This window comes from Lepidochelys olivacea, assembly GCF_965140295.1.
Source record: "Lepidochelys olivacea isolate rLepOli2 genome assembly, chromosome: 16".
In the NCBI taxonomy this organism is placed as follows: Eukaryota; Metazoa; Chordata; order Testudines; family Cheloniidae; genus Lepidochelys; species Lepidochelys olivacea.
Genome location: NC_140426.1, coordinates 12385700 through 12403507, shown reverse-complemented (window position 1 = coordinate 12403507; position 17808 = coordinate 12385700). Strand labels below are relative to the sequence as shown.

Genomic DNA, 17808 nt, shown 5'->3' with positions numbered 1-17808 from the left:
CTCCGGCTAATGTATGCAGCAGCGAGTCTAAGGGATCTTTGAAGGAATGAATTGTCAGCTCGCGGAAGCGAACGATGACAGGGGAATTATTGCTAATCCCACGCTGGGGCCGGACCACTCCAGAGGACTTAAAGAATGGTTTGTCTGTTTTTTTAAAAAAAGGAGAGGATCTTCTTTTCCTAAGTGCTGGTGCAGATTTGTTCCCCTCTCCTGGCTGGCATTGCACCAAATAGTGACCAGGAATCTGAAAAGAACGAAGAGAAGAGGAACAGGGGGAAAAACGACAAAGAGAAAAGATAAAGACGGGAGATTAAAATTGCACTGACGCTCCATGTTACCCACTCTGGGAGTGTTGGCTCCAATTAAATCTTCCCCTCCCAACAATACACCATTGTCATTTACCTAGTACTCAAGATATTGCGATAAGCGACCATGGTAGAGAGAGCTTGTGACTAGTACTTGATCATGTAACAGTTGGATCTTATCTGAAGGCCCAGTGGATGTGGTTATGGGGCCAGCCCCTCCATTGGTGTAAATGAGCAGAGTTACATGGAAATTAATGTGACTACTCTCATTTGCACCAGTTGAAGTGCTGGCCCCTGGTCTGAAATTAATAGCTTCAGAGCAACATTAGCAGAAGGGGAAAAAACAAAATAAAACAAAATTCTCCTTCTGGGTCCACATCCCAGATGTTGCTGATGGAAAGACACAAGCATGCCACTTTGTGTCCTGGTTTCCAGAGCCCCTTCAACACCCACCTCAGGAGTTTCTGGAGCTTCCCAGGACTTGCCTCCTTTGGCACATCAAGCAAAAAGGGGATAGGAGCAGAAGCTAGCGTGTGGTACTCCTGTAGCAGGAATTCATCCCAGCTGAACTGTACCCTTGGGCAGAGGCCCTGCACAAGCGCTGTGTGCCACTTAATCTCTAATTGGAGGTCAGAAATGGCACCTAGGCCCTTATCCTGAATTTCACCCCTTTTGCACGGTGATAACATAGGGTAAATGGAGTAGGCCTGATGCCCTCCATGTGTGGGCTTGCGTCAGAAAAGCACTTAAGCATCTGCCTATGTTTAAGCACGTCAGCAGTCCCATTGGAGTCACTTGGGGAAAAACATGTGCTTAAACTTAGGCATGTGCTTGATTGCCTTGCTGAATCGGGGCCTACCCACAACCGGTGCAGTACGGCCGCAGTGGAGCAAAGTTTCCCCGAGCTCCCCTGCAAAGGCACCTAAGCCCTGACCTGGGGAGACCAATGCTAAGAGAAGAGGGGGAGTTTGGTCTTCTGCCCTCTGGGCCACGCCCGCCAGCTGGTACTGAGTGGAAGTGTAATGTCACCGGCACCAGGCAGTGCTAAAGGTGGTTATGTCCTATGCGATGTGCAGACTAGGCCTGGCGCTGCCAGCCTCTGGAAAGCTTTCCTAGGGTCTCTTTCTTTTCCCCAAACTCTTTGTGAATTTGGTTTGATGATGGAGCCTGGATCATACCACCGGGAACACACTGGCTTGGGGAGCAGAAGGTCAGCGGAGGGCTAGAAGGATGCAGGGACATATTGTGTTCTTGGAGCTGTTTAGGCTGAGGTGGGGTTTGGCTTGAAGGAGCAGCTGTCCATCCCCAGCGGGTTTTATATCGTTGTACAATTATACAGCTGTCCTTAGAGTTTGGATGAGGTGCACCTTACGGAAAGGGGAATAAATAACTGTACTTCGACTGAGTTCTGTATGTATCACTGAGTTCTGTCTTTCTAAACGTGCCTGTGGATACTGCTGTGAGAAACCAAAACCTGAACATGCCTCAGATGGCATGGGGTGCACACCCCGGGCAATGCACAAGAGGGATTTAACAGCGACAGGCCCCGCTGGGGAGGAATGGCTTTGCCCTTCAGCACCTGGACTCTCTAGAGGACATTGGTTGTCTTTTGATTCCAGCCACCAGCCTGGCAAAGCGAGGCCTGGCAGAGATCCTGAACAATGCCATCCCCAGCATCTTCCCTGTCGGCAGAAATGGTCTTGTAACGGACGGCTCCCACCAAGCCTCAGGGATCGAACGGACACCCAGCTTGGGTTCAGGGCAACATCAGCAAGGTCCTGAAGGCAGAATCTGCTGAGAATGGAGGCACAAACGTGAAGCTGTGCGTGCTGCTTCTGCTTCTCAGATGAGCGAGAGTGATCCGATAGAGAGACAGATGAAATCATTCTGATTGCAGTTTCTGAGATCAGACGTAACAGGAGTCGGGGCAGTTCAGAACACGTGTGAGGATTTTTTGCAATGAACACAGCATGGACTGAGCACGTAAGCGGGCTTCAGGACAAGAGTTTCATTTGCATTTAAATAGATTTAAAGGGTGACTCGGTCTCTCTCTTTCCATTCACCACGTGGATAGGAGCAGGCTGATTAATGCAGGTAATGAAAAATAGCCCTGGCTAATCCATTCTGCTGTAACTGCTGATACTGATGGAGAGAAACATGTAAACCACCATATTATTTTATACTGTTTGGGACTAGAATTTATAGAGGGCATGGCCTGCTGAGACAGATATTCCAATGCCAGCCACTACCTGCAGGACTCAGCGTAGGGAATGGGGTAGGAGCCCTATGTGAACAGCTCTTAGCTCCTGCAAACTCAGCCTCTCTCAGCATGAGTCACAGGGGCGCTCTCCCCTCCTTCCCCAGCCTTTCCCTTCACAGTCACTGTAGGGTTTGATGAGAAGCCACTGCAGTCCCAATCTATGTCTACACTGCAAATTGAGGTGTGACTGCAGTTTGGGCAGATGTAGCCACACTGTCTTTGCCCATGGTAGGATGGCTAAAAACACCCATGTAGACACGGCGGGGCGGGCTTCAGCGTGGGCTACGCAAGCCGGACGGGGACCTTAGGTACATACTTGCTTTGCTAGCCTGCACTGCTGCAGCTACATGGCTCTTTTCAATAAGGCTGGTGGAGGTATGTCCATCCATGCGGCAATCACACCGCGGATTGCAGTGTTGACGTACCCTAGGAGGAGACCTCTCAACAGGGGCCCTTGCCTGGAGGGAGTTCACTACTGCAGGAACCCCCACAAAAACCCAGGGTTCAGATGAAGGCAGCAGCCCTGCTAATGTTTTACACAGCATTTCACCCAAGCCGATTACACGTAACAAAACAGAAATGAAGAACATATGGGCTTAGATGCGGCTTCATCTCTATACTGGGTTCAGTAGCACATCAGCCCTCTGCCTTGGGGTGATTTTATGCCTGGTGCGGAGGGGAGGGGCTGGGTTCTCTTCTCTACCAGTGGCTGTGGTGTCAGCATTCGGGCAGCCACAGAATCGTTACAGTTACACCGGCTCCCACTTAAATCCCACACTGATCTCTAGTGTTTAGATTGGGCTAGCCCTCAGGGACATATACAGCTTGCTCATTATAGAAGCTTCTGTTACTTTTTGAAACTTAAGACTGGAACTCATTTGTGTGTGTATGTTTACCTGCTTGAACCTTGTAAATAACTCTCATTTCCTTTTCCTATTCATACATCTGTATATCATTTATTACAGGATAGGCTACAAGCATTGTTTCTGGGGTGAGATCTAAGCTGCAATTGACCTTGGGTAAGCGACTGGGCCTTTGGGACGGGGAGTAGCCTGAATATTGCTGCAATTTATGGTGTAAGGGACCATCCATCACAAAGATAAGCTTACGCAGGTGGCGAGACAGATCAGAATACCCAAGGGACTGTCTCTGACGCCTTTGTTCAGGCTCTTCTAGTGCCTGAGTTTACACTTGATAATTGGGTGGTAAAATCTAAGTATAGAATTCACAACCAATTTGAAGTTTGTTTCCTGCTTCTTAACAGTCTGCCTAGAGGGTCGTCCTCATGCTCTGGAGCCACAGCAGGACAGCCTGACAGGTGGGCTTTGCTAAGGCACTGGGGATTCAAAGGATAAATCTGCATGAAGGACCATTCGCCCTGTGCCACTCCTGCAGCCAGCCAGAGCCAAGACTGGTCTCAAGGCAATGGAATTCTTATTGTGTAACTTCTTCTCTACAGCCTGGAGATCACAAATATTTCATGATTGCAAGGGCCTGGCTCAAATCAGAGATCTTACTAGAGAAATCACCTTCCCAGTGATGATTAGAACATAAGAATGGCCATACTGGGACAGGCCAAAGGTCCATCTAGCCCAGTATCCTGTCTTCTGACAGTGATCAATGCCAGGTGCCCCAGAGGGAATGAACAGAACAGGGAATCATCAAGTGATCCATCCCCTGTCGCCCATTCCCAGCTACTGGCAAACAGAGGCTAGGGACACCATTCCTGCCCATCTTGGCTAACAGCAATTGATGGACCTATTCTCCATGAATTTATCTAGTTCTTTTTTGAATCCTGTTATAGTCTTGGCCTTCACAACATCCTTGGCAAAGAGTTCCATGGGTTGACTGTGTATTGTTGATTGGCACAGCCCGAGCTGGCCTCAGCATTTTGGGGGTCAGGCCTGCCAAACTATTTTTGCTACTTCCTTTGGATACATGGGCAATACAATCCTCTGGGAGACAACCCAAATTTCCATGTGTGTGTGAGAGAGAGAGACACAGACAGACAGACAGACACCTACCATGCAAACAATGGCTTTGCCAGTCCACAGTAGGTGTTTGCACTGGTCCAGATACAAATCCCCAATGGAGATGAGACCTAAGAACCTAGGTTCAATGGGGAACGCTATGGGAACTCAGCGCCTGACCCTGCAGCCGCTGAAGTAAATGGCAAAGCTCCTGTTGCCTTCAAGGGTCCATGGTCAGCTCTGTAACCAGCTCATCACCAATTATTTGCACCATCTAGAACAGGGATGGTCAGCCTTTCCTGCCCAAGTGCCACAAGCACAAAATACTTTCCAGGTGTTGGGACGGGCACTGCAGTGTTAGCGGGACTATCTTCTCCTCCATTCTCATGAGATGCACCAGGAGTGTAGGCAAAACTGGAGCTGCTCTGTGAGAAGGAAAGCAAAATTAACTTGCCCTTGTCATGGCTTCAGCAAGGACCCCAGGCCCTTCTGGCTGCTCACCTGGAAAAGGGTACAGGGAGAAAAAAGTGAGACTCTCTAGCATAGCCAATAGCCCAGTGGTTAGGAGACTCACCCAGGATGTAGGAGACTCACGTTCAGTCCCTGCTCTACCTGATTCCTGACCAGCTCTCCTCTGTATGCTATTCTCTGGCCCACATGCTGCAGGTTGCTTAGTGCATTTGCAATGGATAAGCTGGTAAACCTTTGCTTGCTGTCAGGAGTCTATCCAGGGAAGCTCATGTTGCTAGCCACACAGGCTCCCTGACGTAACAGCACTGGTGTTGCCCATAAAAAAACCCTGTGATCCCCCAGAATTGAAATTAACTCCAGCCACTGAGGAAGCAGCTACCATACGCAGGGGTCTACTGTCTCCTCCACTCTCTTCAGCAAGGGAAATGAACTTGCCATGTTCTTAGAAGCGCAGCACTACTGAAGCCGTGTGATACTATGGACAGCAGTCACACTTACTGAGAGGGGATAAACAATTTTCCAACTTGCAGAAATAAAACAAAACAATCAAACAAACCCTCAAACTTGCGTGTGACGCTGTCTCGAATGCTCAGAGAGCCACAGCCTGTCTCCGGCCTGTAGCCTTTTCTGTTGGCTTACCCCTTCCAGAAGCAATGATGGCTTTCCCATGCACTCACAGCCAGCAGGACAATCTAACTGGGGTAGCCTGGGGCCACGTCCATAGCTGAGTCTGTATGGGTGATGCCACGTGTCTGGAGTGGAGGGGCATGGCAGTCACCAGCCTGCCTTTAAAGTGTGGATCTAGGAGCTTCTGACAAGCACAGCCCCAGTAACTATTCTGCCAAACTTGGCTTGCTATCCAACAAACCCTCACCGTCGAAACAACACATCTGTCCTGCACCCTTATTATCATTCCCTGGACCACTTGCAGGCTTTCAGAAACCCATCATTACAATGATAATCAAGAATCATAGGACACTGCGATTTGTACCTGCAATACATTTACACCGTGAATTGTTTGTAGAAGAGACACACAGAGACAGAGAAAGAGACCTGCAGCTTCAGTGCCATTCAATTCAGGAGCAGTAACTCCCACGCCATTTGATTTGTCCCCTTTCATTTTCTAATTTAAATTGTACCTGCTGAAAACCAGACATATATTTACTTCGTCCTCTGCGCTCTTCTTTAGCCTTGAACCGAGGAACCTTGAGACATGCCCTTGTTTACTGCACCTTGAAATCTCTCCTCTGTGCAGAAGCCCTCCTCTGGTTTCCCAGGCCTCCACCCCACGGCGAGGAGACAGGTTTGTCTGACAAAGCGCTGCGCTCCCGGACTGTCAGTCATGCCTGAAGTAAGAGACAGAGCACTCTGGAAATGACTGCAACAGTACTTAGCAAATGTAAAACGGAGAGAAACTCACTGCAGGATGCAAATGCAGCGTGAGTCCAGTTTTATTAGAGTATTTTGCACACAGTTCCTCTCTTGAAACACAAAGACACTAGAGAGGTGACTGTGTCACTGGTGAGTAATGATACAGCACAGTGGGAGGTAAAGGGAATTGGGCTTAGGCCAGCGCAAGCCACCCACTGAGACTGGGTCCTCCCTGGGAGCAGGCTTCTGCAAATATAAGGCGTGAGTCTGATCTCACGCACACCTGGCTTCAGTGAAAATATTCCTGATTTGCACCTGAGTGAGATCAGAATCAGGCCATCATTTTGACTAAATGATAAACCTGATTCCTCACGGGACCCTGCCTGGTTTACGCTGGGATAACGTCACAGATTTCAGCAGGGTTACACCACAGTCAAACTGGACTGACTCTCAGATTCACACCCAAAACCTTCCATCCAGCTGTAAAAAGAGCAAGATTCCATTGGGTAATTCGTGCCCCAGGAGCGCCACCATCATTCCTAGTCAATCGGGGGGAAGGGGGGGGGCTGTAGGCTTTGCTGGCCCCTATTTCTCCCAACAGTAGAACATATACAGTTCTCCATTGCATTCAGCCATGCACCTCTCCCCTTTCTCTCATTTCTTACAGGCCTAAGCTCTGCTACAGCATTATACTAAAGGTCAAAGCCGCTCCCGTTGAACGAAAGGCAAAACTTCCCGAACAAGGATCCACCCCATATAACTAACAACGGAATGCTGGACAGTGATTCCATATGTCGCTGTGTCGACAGGCCACTTCATCCCACCGGCTCCCAAATTCAGACGTGGGCTGAGCCGTGACATCGATGGCAGAGACCTCACTTCCTGTCCCAGTCACACCTCCCCTGCCCCAGCATAATGGGGAGGAGAGGGTGTATCAAGGCCAAGCAGAGCAGAGCGCTGTTATTTCTGATCTTCCACTGGGGTAGGGCCCGTTATGCCAGCGGTGGAAGTAAGAGCAGGCCCCCTGCGGCCCTACCTTCTGCTGGGGCCAGGTGGCTGTGGACCGGAGAGCTACCACCAATGCTCTGCAGCGGCCGCTCTTGGAGGGTCAGGGCCAATTCCTCAAAAGAGCTTACTTGCCCCCTGCCCATAACACTGTGAGTGGACAGTAGTTCAGGACTGAATCCCAGGCAAGAGCGCCCCCTTATGAAAGCACTACCGCCGGGCTGTTGCCTCTCATCCCCAGGCCAGACCAGCTTGGAATGGCTGTGGCCACCGATGGCCGTCAGGCCAGCCTGTCCATGTGGAAGCATCCCAGCTGCACCTGACACCTTAGTTCACAAGCTCTCCCTTAGAGGAGGCTGCTGAACAAAGGGCCTAGAGCAGAGGTGGGCAAACTACGGCCCAGGGGCTGCATCTGGCCTTTAAGATGTTTTAATCTGGCCTTCGAGCTCCTGCCGGGGAGTGGGATCGGGAGCTTGCCCCGCTCCGCGCGGCTCCTCGAAGAAGCGGCACGTCCCCCCTCTGGCTCCTATGCGTAAGGGGCAGCCAGGGGGCTCTGCACGCTGCCCCTGCCCCAAGTACCACTCCCATTGGCCAGCAAATGGGGCCAATGGGTGCTGCAGGGGTGGCGCCTGTGGATTGGGCAGAGGGGGGACATGCCGCTGTTTCCAGGAGCTGCTTGAGGTAAGCGCCACCCAGAGACTGCACCCCTGATCCCCTCCCATGCCCCAACCCCTTCGTCAGCCCTGATCCCCCTCCCACCCTCCAAACCCCTCGGTCTCACCCTCCTGCACCCCAGAGCTCACCCCCGCACCCGCACCCCTGCCCCAGCCCGGAGCCCCCTCCCGCACCCTGAACTCCTCATTTCTGGCCCCACCCCAGAACCCACACCCCCAGCCGGAGCCCTCATCCCCAGCCACACCCCAACCCCAAATTTCGTGAGTGTTCATGGCCCACCATACAATTTCCATACCCAGATGTGGCCCTTGGGCCAAAAAGTTTGCCCACCCTGGCCTACAGTTTCACTGGGTCCCCACTCTTGTACTTCAGAAGAATTAAATTCCTCCAGCTCCAAAGGAAACAACTCCTGGAGACCCAGCTCATGAACCCCGGCTTTCAGCCAGGGCCAGGCAGAGAGAGCAAGGAACAGGGAAGCACCATCATAGTTTGTTCCCATTAGTTTCCCCCGCTTCCTGGTTCTGTTTTGCCAGCTAGCAAGGCCGTCCTCAGCTGCCTCCAAAAGAGGTGCCTGCTTATTTCCCTGTCCTTCCACTCCAGGTAGGTGTTCCTCTGCAGGTAGCGGGACAGCCCCAGCTTGCGCCTCAGCAGCGCCTTATTCACTTCCTCCAGCACAATCAGGATGATGCCAGCTCTGCCCTCCACGAACTGCCAGGACTGGGCGATCTCAAGCTCAAAGCTGCACCACTTGCTCTCCATGAAGTGGTTGGAGATGACCGCGATGACTTTCCTGCTGCTCAGGAACCCTTCGTGGATGATGTTGGAGGCAACGGGCACCCCCGGCGTGAAGTCCCGGTAGTGGAGGCAGAGGTGGAAGGGGGGTACTCCCCCCTCCAAGGTCTCGACCAGCTCCTTTCTCACCCACTCAATGTCCTTGCTGGAGTGGATGACAAAGGCGTCGTAGGTGTCATCCCTGTCCGCATACCGCCGGCATCCGCTGAGCAGTACCAGCCCGTAGTACAGGTTGAAGTAGTATTTGTAAATGAGGAACAAGAACAGAGCTCCAGCGAGGGCCGGGCCCACATAGATGGCCATCAGAATGGGACTGAGTTGGCAGGAGGAGAGGTCAAAGTTCAGCACACTCACATTCTTCAGGTGCTCGGGGCTATTGCAGACCATCAGCTTGGTGCTCCAGAGCAGCTCCCCGTGCTCCTTGGCCCACTTCAGGAAACTCAGGTGGCTGCAGGAGCAGTCAAACAGGTTGCAAGAGATGTCCAGGTGGACCAAGCTGCTCGGCAGGCTCTCCAGAGCCTTTTCTGTCAAGACAGTCAGCTGGTTGCTGCTAAAGTCCAGGACAGTGAGGGCCTGGAGAGGCTTGTAGGCCAGGTGGTCAAAGGTCAGCAGCTTGTTGTGGCTGATGTTTAGCTTTTGCAATTTATTAAGGGTAGAAAATGCGCTCAGAGACACCTGTATCAAATTACAGCTGGAAACATCCAGGGTGAGCAGCTGGGTCACTTTCATGAAGCTGTCGCCCAGGTTGTTGCCCTTAAAGGAGTTGCCGGCCATCTTGAGCACTTGCAGGGACTCTAAGCCACAGAACGCACACTGGGACTCAACATGAGTGTTGGTGTAGGAAATATCAAGGTAGATGAGTTTCCCAAGGGAGAGGAAGACAGGAAAGGAGCCAGGACCATTCAACTTCGAGTGCTGAAAGTCCAGAGACACCAGCTCATTGACACTCCAGCTTCCAGACACGCTGATTTTGGAGTTGAAGCTCAGGTTCAAGTGCTTCAACTTTGGGGTCCCAGACAGGTAAAAGGCACAGCATTGAATGAAGCTGAGCCGGTTCTCACTCAGATCCAGGACCTCCAGGTTAGGCAGATCCACAAATGTCTGCAGGAAGCCAGTGAGGTATTTGCTTTTGGTGATCCGAAGCACTCTCAGCTCTTTGAAGGAGGACAGCTTCAGGGCAGGCACCTCACTAAACTTGCAGGTCTTGCATTCCAGCTGGTGTAGTCTGGAGGCAGTAGGGACCGCTGACACCTGGTTGAGGTAGATATCCACCATCCGAATAATGGAGGTGTTGACCAGGCAGTCAAAGAGAGTGTCTGTGCAATTATAAAACCTCTCGAAGCAAATGAACACAAACTCCTGAAGCTGCACCTGACACAGTCCATCCAGGAGCCCATTACTAAAGTCCCCCACTCTCCGAATGTTCCTGAACTCTCCAAGAACTAGTCTGTTGACCTGTAAGCCAGCAAGGCCTTGGATGCCAGCCTTCATAACACTGGTGTTCTCAAAACAAGCCCTCAGAGACAGCTCATGAAGATGAATCCCCTCAAAGGAGCCTAGCTGAATGTATTTTATATCATTGATAGAAAGCACTAATGTTAGGTTGAGGCCCTTCTCTCCTTGCAAAACATCCAGGTCTCCTGTGGAGATAGATGAGATCTTATTCGATTGAAGGCTCAGGAATCGGAGAAAAGTCAAGTTGGAGAAATATTTGGGGAGCTTCAAAGAGTCGACATTGTTCTTGGCCACATTCAGTTCCTGCAGAGTATGTAAGTGTCCAATGGGCAGGTCAGCTAGCGAGGATATGCTGTCTTCCACAGCTACCAGCTTTTGCAGGGATGTCAAACTATAGAAGGCTTTTGGACCCAGATGCCAGAGGGGATTTGCAGTCAGAATCAAGGTGAGCAAGTTATGAAGATCCTCAAAAGCATAGTCTTCAATTGTCTGGATGCGACACCTGTTACGCAAGAAAAGAGAACAATATACATGAAGCATTATCACTTCTGTCACACACACGCACATGCATATGGGTACCGCGTTACTGCACTGGGTGCAGACACAGTGTCATTATGCCAGGTGCACATGGGTATGGAGCATTACCAAGCTAGGCAGCTTTGCAGACACACCATTATCAAACCTGGGGCAATATTATCACACCAGATCTACGTGTGAGCACAGCATTATCGCCCAGAGATGCAGACCTGGCCAACCAGGCAAAAAGAAATCAGCTTAGTGGAAAGGAAATGAATGCTGACACATAGAACACATCTCTCACATCTCTTCTGCCCTGCCTAAATCTGGAATTAAATTTGAAAGCAGGGGATTTACAGAGCCATCTACAGTGAGGCAGGGTGCAGGCTTCCTTTACAACCTGACAGTCCTAATCAAAAGCACCCATTGACATTCCAGGGTTTCTTCACCACCAAAAGGCCTTAAAACAGAGGCTGAGCGTTTACAAGGCACCTAGGAGATCTGGGTACCTCATTCCAGTTAATGTTCATGGGAACTGGACACAATTTCCTCAGGGAGCTTTGACAATCTCAGCCTTCATTTCTGGAATGAAAGGAAACCTTAAACTCAGAAGAGTGCCGCGGAGTTACCAACAATCCATGGGAAGACCCTAAATCTACATCAGGGTGCGGAATGTTGTATGTGACTGAATCTGCTAGGGGCAGTCTTCAGGATTTGAACCCAGAACCTTCAGTGCTAAAAGCATGAGCCTCTATCGCTTGAACTAACAGACTAAAAATGCCACAGCCAGAAATAGTAGCAGAGTGGTAAACCTCTTACGTGATTCAGGCATGAAATGTGGAAAATAACCCACATACTCCTAGTATGGGTTAAAAGCTAACCTCCCCTAGGGAACCTCATCCTGAATGTCTAAGGTCTAGTGGGGTTGAAACCCCATGTTGAATACCCATTCTATAATAATAATACTATCTTGCTCTCCTATAGTGCTTTTCATCCATAGATCTCAAAGCACTTTGCAAAGGAGGACAGTATCATTATCCCCATTTTACAGATGGGGAAACGGAAGCACGAAGTGGTGACGTGACTTGCCTTTGGTCTCCTAGAAGGCCAGTGGCAAATCTGGGAATAGAACCTAGGTCTCCTGAGTCCTAGTCTAATGCTCCATCCACTAGGCAACACTGCCTCCATCACCAAATCTCCTATATGACCCATACACTCTAACCAATCCCACTTGGTTCAACAACCACGTTTAAGCCCAGGAGCTTCAGCACCATACACATGAACCTCTACCACTTGGCCTAAAGGATTTAGGTCTGGATTGAGCCGTCCGTCCCTATTCAGCAAAGATAAGCACAGGCTTACGTGCTTTGCTGGCTAGGGGGTGTACTTAAGCATGTGCTCAAATACTTTGCTCATTCGGAACTTTAGTTCCAGCAGCGGAGGCTTATAAGGAGTCAGGTACACGTATTTTAGTCCCAGATGAAGTCTGAGCTCTGCTTGCTAGTCTAAAGGAAACTGTCCCTAGAACAACATAGAACACAGCTTCAGCTCCTAGCATCCGGAAGGGAAGGAAAGGCCGACTGCTCCTCTAAGCAAGGAGAGTTAGTGAGGGATTAGCGTGTAGGGATACTGGATTCTACCCTGAACCTCCAAACCTTAATGCCGTGGCTCAGTCTACACTTAAAATGCTACTGCGCTTCAGAGTAGACACTCACTGCCGCAACGGGAGGGGTTCTCCTGTCGCTGTGGTTAATGCGCCTTACCGGGTGGCAGTAGCTATGGACTGGTCTACATTATAAACTAGACTGACCCAGCTACAGCACTCAGGGGTGTGAAAAGTCCACCCCCTGAGCGCCATAGTTCAGCTGACCTCAGACAGCGGTAGGTCGATGGAAGAATTCTTCCGTGGACACAGCTACTGCCTCTTGGGGAAGTGGATTAATTACGCTGACAGGAGAACCCCTCCCATTGGCACAGATAGCGTCTACACTTGAAATGCTGCATTGACACGTCTGGGCTGCTGGAGAGTTCAAGAATAGACAAGCCCTAGGCTGATGGAAGAACTTTTCCGTTAACCTAGCGCTGTCTACCCCAGGGGTCAGTTGGCATTTATGTTTCGCAGAAGAGTGGATTTTCCACTCCCCTGAGAGAACTAGCAATGCCCATGCTAGTTATCAGCGTAGATCAGCCCTGAAACAGCTCATTGGGCTGGAGGGAGACAGACAGAGAGGTGCTGGAACAATTTTTGGAGTGGGGGTGCTGAGAGCCATTGAACCAAACTGGTTTCAGAGTAACAGCCGTGTTAGTCTGTATTCGCAAAAAGAAAAGGAGGACTTGTGGCACCTTAGAGACTAACCAATTTATTTGAGCATGAGCTTTCGTGAGCTCACGAAAGCTTATGAACCAAACTGTAAACGCTGTATATAATGGAAACCACTTCAAGCCAGGGGGTGCAGCACCCCTAGTTCTAGCACCTATGGACAGGCACAGTAAACAGCTAGCTGAACTTAGAAGGGAATATCCTTGACAAGCCCAGCAGCATTCAGCAATTGCTCAGACCCGGTGTGGGATTTCTCTTATGCTGAGAGCGGAATTCATCCCAAAGCAGATATCCCTGATTCAAGGCCAAAGGCGCCACTTAAAACTTCAGCTCAGATCTCATGTGAGGCTCTAGTGGGTGTAGAGTCTGAAATGGGCCATCGGAGCTGGAGAGAATTCCATCATCAGAGGAGATGTGCCAGTAAGGACCTGGTCTTAATTACCATGCCAGGTCTGCGGGGTAGGGAGCTTTTCTTCTGACATGTCTGTAAAGTGCCGCGGGTACCAATGCCTCTATGTAAACAATAGTAATCATTATTATTAATATAATTCACCATTCCCATTGAATCTTTAAAGTGCAGGTCAGCTCTGTAGGAGTGGTGTCACTGGGTCTCCACATTTACTGTCTCTAGGTGATCTCCAGGTCAAATGTGCCCTATTTACCACTAAAAAGATGCTCATTTCTTCACTTGCAACCCACAAAATGCCACGTGACACTTGCACGGTGTACGATCTATCTTGTGCATTGTCACCCATAATGCAGGTTGTGAAAGAGAAATAAGGGCTTCACTTACTTCTGTGACCCCCTCCTCCCCACCAATCGTTTCCAGGTTATGTCCTCAGTGACACCCGTGCAACCGCTTCACTGCCCACGTGCTGTCAAAACAAGGGGTCGCTGATTCGGACTTAGGAAACAACTCTGCTGTGGATGCACAAGAAGGAAGGGACTTCAGCCCATCATCCCTTCGTGGAGTTGTCTCTGACAGTCTAACAGAAGTAGTAAAGCCGAATGCCCCACGGAATGAACACGAGTGACATGAAGTGCAGGAACTGCACCTTAGAACAATATCCCTGTGACAGCACTGGGCACGATCTTAAATTATGGTGCAGGATTAGAACCCTTTTTTAGCCAGAATCACCCGTTGAACCACACAGACACAAGAGCAAAGAGGGCAAAAATAACAGTGCCTGTCCCCGTGTCAGTGCACTGGCGATTCTGAAACAGGATTAATCAGTGTGACGCAAAAGCCCTGTCTGCATCCCGTAGGACAACACCAATGTGAAAGGTTCCATACCTAGTGAGGTCCAGAAACCTCAGTGCAGGGACTGCTGAGAAATAATTTGAGGTCAGTGACTCCAGTGGGTTGAAACTCAGATCCAAGTTCTGGGTGGAAGGTGGGATTTCAGCGGGAACTCCAGAGAGGTTCAACTCCATGCATCTGTAAGTTACGTTGGTGATCTCCTGCAAATATTCACAGAGCCAATCCACAAATCAACATCTAGATTCCACAGAGTGCCAGAAAGTTAAACCATTAAAAAACTATCGCGTGCAGGATAAATATCTCTGTAACAGACAGATCCTCTGGGCCGCACTGAGCAACAGGAAGTCCAAGCATCTGCACCTATTCTAGTAATAGCATCTCTGCTTCCTAAACCAATAACCAATATAATTACAAGTGTAATGAGGCGCAAGCCCACTGGGATGTGCCTACTTATATCAGTGGTGAATCTGGACCAGAGCTTTTAAAGACCAGATTCTTTGTGATGCTGGTAATACACCAGGGAACAGAGATACTCTCAGACAGTAACAATCCAAAATCAGCATTAAACTTAATTCTTCAAGTTAACATTTAACTTTATTTCTTATAGAACTCGTTTATTTATAAAAGTGACGTCTGGAAACAACCAACTCAGCAACAAGTTGCTGACCAGTGGCTGCAAAACCAACTCTGCAACATATTACAGGAATAACCTAAAATATTAGAGCTTACAGCAGTAATAATACGGGGTCTGAGGTCTGGTCTACACTACAGAGTTAGGTCGACCCAAGACAGCTTCCGTCAGCCTAACTATGGAAGTGTTCACACTTAAAGTTCACTCCCGCCAACACACCTGCACTGCTACGCCGACTTAATAACTCCACCTCCGTGAGCAGCGTAGAATCAAGGTTGATGTAGTTAGGTCGACACAGCATCAGTGTAGACACCGCAGTGCTTATGTCGACGGTTACTGGCTTTCAGCACGCATCCCACAATGCCCCACGCTGACGCCACAATCGATACCAGTGCTCCTGGTGAGGGCTCGCACCGCCGACACAGGGAATAAAGAACAAACGCACTCAAGCAATGTAATTACTGCGGCAGCTATATGCGGACGAAAGTTAGGTGGACTTAATTTTGTAGCGTAGGCATGGCCTGAGTCTATTGCTGTAGGAGAATGGGATCCATTGGTTAATAACTGCACCTCAGCAATACCAAGCCTATGGAAACAAAACTAAAATAGGTCAAAGCTACTTTTTCTGGTGCTGCGAGTTGGTTTAGTCCAGGATTTCCATGGTGGCGTATGCTTTCTGCAAAGCTGCGTAATACTGCTGGCAAAAGACAATGCACCCCACAGGAAGATGAGCACTCAGCACATCAGAGACACCAATAACACAGGCTGGGGAAAGCTGCTCTTGAGAAACAAAAGGATTTTGGTTATTTAGAGATCACGTACCTCCACACAGGGGTTGAGGCTGCTGGCCATTAACTGCGACAGGAAAAGTGTGGCCAAAGACAGCACAAAGCAGGTTGGAAAGGAGAGAGCTTCTCTCCCGAACATCTTCAGGAGGTGACCATCCAGTGGAGAGAACCATAAGTGAAAATAAAAGACTCTAGCAAGACTCTGACCCCACCATCACTGCTCCTCCCAAGGGCAGAGGGAGGAGAGGGAAGTGAAACTGAAAACAAGGCAGCTCTGAGGCATGCTCTGAGAACAACACTCTTCCGTTCAGTTGCTTGTAAAGAAGAGGAAGTTACAGGAAAGCATGACCTCCTGGGCAAAAAGCCCAGAGGTGCCTGGGTCCCATCAGAGCAATCATTTAATGCCTCAGCTTAAGATGGAATAAAAAGGAAAACCACCCCTTTGGAACTCATCTTTCCTGGGAGAGAAAAGACGTCCATCCCACACACTAATACATCTGAATGCACTAGGTGCATCCAGTGTTGGCACTGGGTTTACCCTCACAACCTCTGGCTGCCCGTCGTACCATACAGACTAGGGGAGCCGGGGAGATTATACTGGCATTACACAATGCTCCCATCTCAAGCAGAGCAGAGGTCTGCCGGAAACGAGCAGGATGGTACCAGGCATGTGCAGGGAGCAAAACACGCTGGGTGGGGCTGGGAAGTGACCCAGTCGGAAGGAGACTGCTGGTGTGGATTTGCACAAAGGAGCTTTCACCTGGCTGGGATGGCACTTAGGGCACAAAGCATTGGGCCCATACTTTGTTAAACACTGCTGTTTGTTCAGATGTATCTACAGCTGTTGGACAAGTTGAGAGCTCTTCATCTCATGCTGCCTGCCCCAGGCTGTTAGATGTCTTCCTCCTTCTTCCATTCCCCCAATCCTGGACAGCCCTACAGACGTGATTTGTACCAGGATAGAACAGCTCTGGCCATGCCAGCATTAAGACACTGTGCCTTCTCGGATGCTGGTTCTTGGGGAGAGTCGAAAATCAAGCCTGGCAGTGCTGCATTCAGAACATTTCTTCCTATCCTGATATAAATATACCCTGTCTGAGGACTTCACCAACAGATTTCAAAGCACTTTGCAAATACTAACTAAAGGTTTTTCTACCCGGGGACACCCAGAAACGTTAATCCAAATTAACTAAAGGTGTGAATTTGAAGTGAATTAGTTAAACCGCATTCAACCCCATTAAAAAAATTAAACTAAACCAAATTAAGGCCACGTTAATTCTGAATGAGGTTGTTCACACAGGGGTTTAATGCGGTTTAACTAATCCACTTCAAATTCACAGTTTAGGTTAATTTCCTGGAGGCCCCCATGTAGATGGGCCCAAATGGGCACAAGCCCCCTGTGAAACAGAGAAGTGTTATTATCCCCACTTTTGCAGAGGGCTTGTCTACACTACAAATGCTGTACAACTGCTGTACTGGCTTAGCTAGACTGTCAGAGACCCCAAGACAAGACGCAGCTTATCCCAGCAAAAGGAATTCTTTTGCCAGCATAGTTAAACTACTTCCCCGAACGACATAAACTGTGCCGGCAGGATGTCTCATGACGTTGTCACCAGGACGTTTGCCGGTATAGCTATCACAGTGGGGTGTATGTGATTTTTTTCCCAGACTCTTGGCTGACACAGCTGTGCTGGCAAAACCTTGTAGTTGAGATCAAGGCTCAGAGGTTATATGACTTATTCACCATCACTCAGAACATCAGTGGCAGAGCAAGGAATAGAACCCAGGAGCCCCCGCTGAGAATGGCATGCGCTAACCACTAGCCCACACTCCTCCAGATCCTGCATTGTCTATCAGTGGCTGCACTGGTAAGGCCTTTTCCTCCTTGAGAACATTTATCACCTCACCTGTCCTGAGGGTGTGAGAAGAGAATGAACGATCCTGCCACCTGGAGACCAAACGAGGGAGCGCTCCTTGTGACTGAAGCG

At 49.6% G+C, this 17808-nt stretch overlaps 1 protein-coding gene across 1 annotated transcript; it reads right to left on the bottom strand.

Annotated features, from left to right (window-relative positions):
* Positions 1 to 8335: 8335 nt before the first annotated feature.
* TLR4 (toll like receptor 4) lies at positions 8336 to 15994 on the bottom strand. Its single transcript, XM_084650562.1, has 3 exons — positions 15855 to 15994; positions 14435 to 14601; positions 8336 to 10806 (listed from the first exon to the last, which is right to left on the bottom strand). Exons 1-3 carry the CDS (start codon positions 15957 to 15959, stop codon positions 8556 to 8558), a joined length of 2523 nt encoding a protein of 840 aa, XP_084506688.1. The 5' UTR covers positions 15960 to 15994; the 3' UTR covers positions 8336 to 8555.
* Between the last annotated feature and the right edge of the window lie 1814 nt (positions 15995 to 17808).